We start from the raw sequence: 8,589 nt of genomic DNA on the forward strand, positions 1-8,589 counted from the left end.
CAGATTTGTGCTGGATTGTGCCCATTACATTGATAGGATGTACGTGTGTTGAATATCCCTAAATGTCTCATGTACAAGCATTTAAAAGACACATTTAAACTTGTCTGTCTGCTACTGTGGGCCCGTGACTGATGATGGCTCCCTGTGAGGACACCCGTGTCATGATTCCAGCCCTAATCATGCCTGAATTCAAGGAGTGAGGTTTCTATTAAGTAGGCTGAGGACTTCAGTCTAGGATAATCAGGCATTGCTTTAGGTTGGTGCCACAGGAAACATGCTCCAATCTGTTAACAATGTGTGTGTTTGTTGTAGGTGTGAGGTGGGAAGTCCAGTCAGGAGAGTCCAACCAGATGGTGCATATGAACGTCCTGATTACATGCGTCTTTGCAGCTTTTCTACTGGGAGCCTTTATAGCAGGAGTGGCTGTTTACTGTTACCGGGATATATTTGTCCGAAAATCCAGGAAAATCCACAAAGATGCAGAATCAGCTCAGTCCTGTACAGACTCCAGTGGAAGTTTTGCCAAACTGAATGGTCTCTTTGACAGCCCCGTCAAGGAGTATCAACAGAATATCGATTCACCCAAGCTGTATTCGAATTTGCTGACAAACAGAAAAGAGCTGCCACCAACTGCCGACACAAAGTCCATGATGATGGTGGACCACAGAGGCCAACCACCAGAACTGGCAGCTCTTCCAACTCCTGAATCAACACCGGTGCTTCAGCAGAAGACTTTACAGTCCATGAAAAGCCAGATGGACAAAGCACCAAACAACCTCAGTGCTTCTAGAAAAGAAACTCCTCTGAAGAGCCCCCAGTTTTTCCCATCCAGCCCCCCACCCCATTCTCCATTAAGCCACGGACACATCCCCAGTGCTATTGTTCTTCCGAATGCCACCCATGATTACAATATATCCTTTTCAAATTCTAATGCACACAAAGCAGACAAAAAGATACAGAACATGGACCACCCAGGAACAAAGTCCTCCAGCAAAAGGGACCACAGGAGGTCTGTTGATTCCAGGAACACCTTGAATGATTTCCTGAAACATTTAAATGAAACACCCACCAACCCCAAAGCCATTATGGGAGACATCCAAGTGGCTCACCAGACTTTAATGCTGGATCCAATGGGAAACATGACAGAGATCCCTCCCAAAGTTCCAAACAGGGAAGCATCTTTGTATTCCCCTCCATCCACCCTCCCACGAAATAGTCCAACAAAACGGGTAGATGTTCCCACGACACCTGCAGTACCAATGACCTCTTTAGAAAGGCAAAGGGGCTATCACAAAAATTCCTCACAGCGACATTCTATATCAGCCCTTCCTAAAAACTTAAGCTCGCCCAACGGTGTGCTGCTATCGAGGCAGCCCAGTATGAACCGGGCAGGGTACATGCCTTCTGCTGCAGGGACAAAGATGGACTATATGCAAGGAGCCCCATTGAGCGCTCACCTACAGCCTTCCTTGTCTAGGCAAAGCAGCTACACAAGCAACGGGACGCTTCCTCGGACAGGCATAAAGAGGACCCCTTCGCTAAAACCAGATGTGCCACCCAAGCCCTCGTTCGTTCCGCAGACGCCTTCAGTCAGACAACTGAACAAATACAGCTACTAAGACTTGCCTATCCTATCAAGCATGTGGGGTGACGTTGCGAGGCGGACTTTAGGACAGAGACTCTCCTGTCGTGAAGAGCAGAGAACCCGCAAGCGGCCAAAGAAGCTGTTTCTCACTCCAGCAGCATCTTGCTTCTCCACAAGCCTGGCCTTGAGCAAGACTCAGCTTGCTAAACAGATCAAAAGGAAGGAAGGTGCTGGCCGTGACATTTCTTTTGTTGGGAGCGGAGGGGACGCATAGCACAATGGGGGGGGACCAGAGACTGCTGTCCAGGGTTGTTCAGAGTACTTGGGGAGGAAAGGGGGAGGAAGAAGATCTGTGAGCAAAAATACTTGAAACTAATAACAATAATAATAAGAATAAAATGGGTTCATTTCTAGACTGCCATAATGTGTAGTCTTCCCATGAAATGTGAACATTTTAATATGTATGCATTTGCCTTGCCTGTTGCACAAATGTCAGAAAATTATGATGTCTCAACAAGTGTGTTGGTTAATAAGCAACTTGCTGAACTTTTGGTCTCTAGTCCAGCTGTAGCAATTTTTGTTCCTCCAAAGGATGACATTTTGTTTATGACAAGATAGAAGAGTGTGTGTGTGCGTGCGTGTATGCGTGAGCACAAGTGCATATGTGTGTGTGTGTGTGTGTGTGTGTGTGTGTGAGAGAGAGAGAGAGAGAGAGAGAGAGAGAGAGCCATAAGAAACGGAGGTCTTCAAACTCATTGCATCTTTTAAGCTATAGAAATGTTTACACAGGCCACGACTGAACAAACCAATGATTTTGATTCAGATTCTTTTGGACTATATGTAGTACGTGAGGGATCTCATGTGGGAAGCTGTGTGCTGTCAGAATTAGGTACTGTTTGCAAAACAGGGCAGAAGGATTCGAAATGCATGCTGCTGTAGAATCAACTTCCTAGATTTCAAATGTAGCACTCATGGATTCCCATGGGTTCCCATCCAGTCCTTCTCACCAGCTTGCTGGCCAGTCTGAGCATGAACTGTTGAAATTCTCCCTGTTCTCCATCAAGATCGAGGCTTCAAGGTGAGCCTCTCCCCACTGGACCCTTTTTGGAAGTCCCCTTCCCCCTCCCCCAAAATGAAATAAGATAAAAGCAGAGAGTTGAGAGGAGCGACCAAAGGACAATAGGACTTTCCCAAGTGTGAAGAGACTCCCAAGAGAACCAAGATGACACATTTGCATTGCCAGCGTTGCTCACCATGTACCTGTCTTCACCTCATGGGAAATAAAGGTGTAATCCCATAGTCCATCTCTTGGCATCAAGTGACATGCACAAAAACAGAAATCAAGGTGGGGTAGAGAAGGAACACTTGCTTCTCCATGGCTCCAGCAACTGCTCACACCATCACAGGGAAGCCCTCTTTCCCTTAGAGAATTTTAGATAGAGAAATTATGTAAGGGATGTCTTTATAAGAAAGAAAGAGAAGCTAAGAAATAATAAGTAATACTGGAACCCCATAATACAGCCATTTCCAGCAGAAAGGAAAAAGCACCAATCGGCATAGTAGGGTCCTTCCATTACATAATTGGCCATCAGCTTGCTTAGCTTGTGTTTTTTCCAAAGTCATGCCGGTAATGACAATATTCTGTAAATAATCTGTGTGCGTTTACCCGGATCTGTGCATTTTGTGCCTTATTCATGAGAATGGTTTTTAAAAATAATACACTACTAACCCCCGTCAAGTGTTTTCAATAACAGTACATCATAATTCCCCGAGTGCCAGCTGAATGTTCTCTCAACAGTATCTGAAAAGATGAAAGAAGCGGTGTGTGTGTGGGTGGGGGGGGGTGATATCCCCACAAGAACAATTAATTAACAATGAAAGTGCTGTCTATAAGCCAAGAAGACAGGAGCATTAAATACGTCTTGCCATGCTAAACATCCCGCCCCTAACTCACTTAAGGATCAAACAGTTATAATGTGAAATCAGATGAGGTTTCTGGGTAATGAAACACCTGCCAGAGTGACACGTAGCTCTGTGTGAATTGCTGCACTATGAATTTGCAGCTGACATTGATCACAGGTGGTGGTCTTAGTCTGGGAATGATGTTGCATCCCTGGTGCTGAACATTCCCACCCCCACGGCCCCCACAGGGGCAATTCAGGAGCCGGTAGGGCAAGGACCTTCAACCCACCTGTGCCCCAAAATAGATTAGCCCCTCCCTCCATCCCTCCCTCCCTCCCTCCTTCCTTAATATCTAGACTCATTCTCCTGTTCCCTTTTGTATGTTGATCATTGAGTATCTACCTTCTGCCCCGTATACACACAACTACCAAGTATCTTTTTTTCGTAAAACATTTCACCATTGCAACTAATAATTTTAAAACAAAAAAGAATCAAATGACAAAACTGAATTAAATTCACTTTACAAATATTAATGAACAATACATACTTGTGTGAAATCGAAACATAAATGTTACGTGAACCCAAATAACTTTCTGTAACATTGTGCTGCCTTGTTAGATGGTAATGTGAGTCCTTTCAGTATTTATGTTGAAATCTCTAACATCCAACATAGTCTTTATTCTGTTAATTTATAATTTTTGTTGGGTTTCGGGGGGCGGGGTTGTTTCTGTTTTTAAAAAAAATGCTTTATCCATTTGTGCAAAGGTAAATGCAGATTGTATCTTTTTTAATGGTACAGCTTAAAAAAGTAACCCTAAAAAAGGAAACCTGCTCTATATGTTCTATAGAGTTCTTTAACATGTATAGATATCTTGTAAACTTGTATTGTGGATGTGTAAATAATACGTCCTTTGGGTTTTTAACACCGCATGTAAATCGAAATAAACTATTCAAAAGTAACAAGCATCTCACATCTCTCTTGATTGTACATATTGGGACCGTGGGCATCCTTGACCAAGAACAGCTGGGCTGAGCCACTGAGGGAAAAGGGATCGTTCATATATGCACGTTGCTAAGTTGGCACCCCGCACGGGCAGGTGGCCCATCCCTTGGCGTGACTAGGATGGTCTTCCCTGGAGGGAAGTCCACTGTGCATCAGAGAGCACCAATCATCTCCAAGAAGCTCCCGAACAGGTGGGCTACCTTTTTGTGTAGCTTGCTGCTGTTTTTCACTGGATTTGAGTCCGTGATAAAAAAATATTTGAGTCTTGCAGTCCATCCTATCTCTGAAGTAGGAGTCAGGTCATCTGCATTTGCCGCTGTATCCTATCACTGTTCGTGCCTGTTTAGACGATGCTGCATGTGCGACCCTCAGATCACAGGTTGTCACTTCATCCCAAGCATCGTGTGCAGCCTGACCGGACAGTTTTGAAGACCTCAACACTCCTCTGTAAAGGAGGGCACAAGGCGGCCCTGCCTATAACTGTTAACATCACAAAATGGATGCATTTCCTTTAAATTAGGCAAAGAAGGGCTTCAGAATTCAATTGGGTTTTCCCCTGAGCAGTGGTACCCAAAGAGCAGTTGTGAAGTCTGTTTTCTCTAGAAACCTGGTCACCTGCAAGGCCCTGAGGGGGCCTGCTTACAGGTACCTTGGTGAGCTGATGCTGCAAGTGAGAAAGATGCTTGCTTTGGGCTCCGGTTCTGGGAGCAGGGCAGAAGTGGGAGGGAGAGTCAAGGGAGGCACAGAAGGGGCTGGGAAAGGGAGGAAATGGGTCCCAACACCTCTTCATTCTAGCCAGCATTCTTCCAATTGGCTGTCCATCTGGAGGCAAAGCTGGATAAAACGGAAAGGCTGAAGGCAATCGACACGCAGCAGTTCATTCTGAATCCCTCCCTGCAGCTGTTCCTGGTATTGCGTTGTGTACATCACATCATCCCCGTGCAGGTCATGCACTGGCAGTTGAAGATGGGCTGGGCAGGGCCCCATAGGCTGCATGGTTGAAGGGCCATGCTTTGTGAGATGCCGCTGAAGGCCTTTGATTGACTTCTCCTCCCATCGCCAGAGCAACCTAGTTGTCCTTCCTATCACTCTGGCCCAGTCAGGGCAGAAAGGTGGAGGAATGGTGGTCGTGGTGGGGGAAGGGGTGAGGAGCAACAGCCCCATGTAGCAATGGTGGGGAACATCGTCTCTCCAATAGAGAGGGCCCATTGAGGATGCTTGCCTGAGGGCCAGAGAAACCCCACAGCACTGGCCTGGCCTTCTATTGAACATCTGAAGACAGATCAGAATGTGTCCAAGGCCCACATCCCGCCTTTCCCAAGCAGCCGAGGATCACTCGCCATAGCCAGCCTAGCAGAATGCCAGGCCGGGGACTGTACAGCTGTCGCCAGCTGTCGTCTGTGTGTGTCCACCCCAGTGGGCCGCTCTCCCGTGCGTGTGTGATTGCAGCTTGCGTCTACTGAAGGAGTGGGAAGCAGCCACACCAGAGGCGCTCTGTTGGGGAGCTGCTTTTGCTGAATTTTTACAAGACACTCCCCCCCACCACACACACACACACAGTTTGGGAAGAAAATACGGTGTACAAGGAGAATGTGCCTCATTTGGGGCCAGAATTGCACTCCCAGGTCCAAGGGCCACGCACCTTCACTTGCCTTGTTCCGTTCAGTCGCAAAGTTGTCCCGACCCATCACGATCCCATGGACAACATTCCTCCAGGGTCTCCTGCTGTCCACCCAAGCCCACGCCCACCACCTCAGTGACCCCATCCAGCCACCTCAACCTCTGCCGTCCCCATCTTCTTTTGTCGTCAATTGTTCCCAGCATCAGGCTCTTCCCCAGGGAGTCCTTCCTTCTCATTAGGTGGCCAAAGTACTTGAGTTTCATCTTCAGTAACTGGCCTTCTAAAGAGCAGTCAGGGTTGCTCTCCTCTAAGATTGACTGATTGGGGTTGCAGGACATTTTTGGTAGGTCAGATGCACAGCTTCTGGTGGGCTCCAGGGGGCAATGCAGCCTCCTGGCCCGTGGGAGTTTCCCACCCTGATCTATTGTGATCCACCTCTTTGGCCCTGCCTTCGCATGGAAACGAGAGGACTTGGAAGGACATAAGTTTTCCTGCAGATATTCAAAGACAGGAAAGCCAAGGTAAAAACTGGAACAGAAGAGAGAGGAGAGGTCACTGTGAATCAGCTCCCACTCAAAGACCTGGAAGCAAGGAGCAGGTCGCAGACACTGGTACAAAAAGCATCTGGTGAAGCTGGCTTGGACCCCCAGGTACCTCCTTCCAGAATGCCAAACAAGCAGAAAGGTGACCCCAAATTGAACAAAAGATGGTTGACATTTGCATGATATTTGGAAGGTGATAATCTATGTCTTGGTGCAAGTATTCAGAATGAATGACCATAATTTTAATAGAAACATATTCATTCATTTATTTGCTCGCTATCCTGGTTTTTTTCTTACAACAAACCTAAAGTGGCTTACATATTCTCCTCCTCCTGCTCTCAACCTTATCCCCACAACCACAACCCTATGAGGTGGGTTGGGCTGAGAGGCTGTGACTTTTCCTGGTCAGTTTCCTTGCAGATTCATCTGCAAATTGGTGAAGAACTGCCAGGAACTAATTACCTGCCTGTCAGGTAAAAAGCACCAGTAAAGAGGGGAAAGCTGTGAAAAGAGGTGCAGGAAAAGGCAATGCAGCCTTCTGGCCAAGTAATCCTCTCAGTTTTCCTGCTGAATAGTCCTCCACCTTTCCAACACTTCCCAGTTTTCCAGCTGCTCCAAAAAGGGAGACCCTGGCAGCCCACCATGACCTCTCAGGGCTCCTTGCTGAAACTGCTATTGCAGTTCCCTGGCAGCTCTAAACCCTGGCATAGCAGCTGGATGGGATGGAGTGCATGGGGCCCCTGGGGGTCATAGGTGCTGCTGGCTCTGCTGCCCCATTTGTCAGCTGCAAAGATTTTAAAAATCTGATGGTAAAAATGGGCACAAATGTAATGGCTGGGAAGTCAGTGGGGGGGAAATTTGCGCACATGCTCCTGCGAAGCTTTCTCTGGTATTGACTGCACCCTGAATGCTCTGAATGAAGATGGGATCCAGATATGAGGAATCAATAAACATGGATTTGTTCATTGAAAACATGAATATTAAAATATGATACAATTAATAAAACACTTGGTTAATGCCTCAATATTCTCCTAGTTATTCACTAAGGTCCCGGATTCAGAGAATATGAACATACAAATGCCTAAGTCAAGCTTCAGCTACTTGAAGCCCTTCAGACATTTCGGACTTCCAGGCTTCCTGACTGGCCATGCAGCTTGGAGCAGGGAAACATGTCTGGCCAGGGATAGACTGGGAGAGGCTGGTCTATGGGAGCTGCTGGGATGGGGCCTCTTCTGTGTACTTTTGTCCCCACAGAAGTGTATTTGTTACCTTTCCAGTGGCAAGCACGGACTACTTTATTTTCTTGGGCACCGACATTTTTTTCTGCTGCTCCTTGTTCGTTAGTTTTTATTGATTTTTTTTTAGCTGATTTGTTGCTGTTTTATCATTTTGCACTAGTGAAGATGCAATGAAAGAGAAAAGTACGCACAAATCAAGTCACCAGTACAGAAAACAATGCTCATCCCGGCCCCTGTAATTGGGATGGATAATCTGATGCAAGTTTAAGCAGGAGAAAGGAGTACAGCTCCTGGTTTAGCTGGCTGGGGTGCCCTGGGAGTTGTAGGCCATTTTCTCCCAGCTAAGCACACCGAGGACTGAACTACCACCCACAGACTACCATCCAAGGTACACTTAGCTGCGAGTAAGTTCCATTGAACTCAATAGGAGTTGCTTCTGAGTGGACATGCCTAGGATTGTGCTACCAGGTTAATTAAGGAGTAACCCCCATTCAATTCAGTGGAGGTCACTTCCGAGGAAGCATTTTTAGCTAGTCTGGCTTTTTTGAGCGAAAGAAGGGTATTCCTTTCTTACAGAAACATGCACTTACATCGCTGCATCTTCTCACCGTGGCATCATTTCCAGAACTGGAACGATGGCTGACAACCTGAACTCTGACATTTCACTTCTTCGTGCATTTGTGCTAGGCCATTAGTCA

General features: G+C 46.7%; 1 protein-coding gene across 2 annotated transcripts in view; it reads left to right on the forward strand.

Annotated features, from left to right (window-relative positions):
* SEMA6D (semaphorin 6D) overlaps positions 1 to 2,210 on the forward strand; it is a 30,338-nt gene extending 28,128 nt beyond the window's left edge. For both annotated transcript variants that reach the window (XM_044439019.1, XM_044439020.1), the window contains exon 18: positions 313 to 2,210. In XM_044439019.1, coding sequence (XP_044294954.1) covers positions 313 to 1,619 — 1,307 coding nt within the window. In that variant the 3' untranslated portion in view covers positions 1,620 to 2,210. The remainder of the gene's footprint in view (positions 1 to 312) is intronic.
* The last annotated feature ends 6,379 nt before the right edge of the window (positions 2,211 to 8,589 follow it).

Source organism: Varanus komodoensis, unplaced genomic scaffold (assembly GCF_004798865.1).
Source record: "Varanus komodoensis strain SLA01 unplaced genomic scaffold, ASM479886v1 scaffold33, whole genome shotgun sequence".
Taxonomy (NCBI): domain Eukaryota; kingdom Metazoa; phylum Chordata; class Lepidosauria; order Squamata; family Varanidae; genus Varanus; species Varanus komodoensis.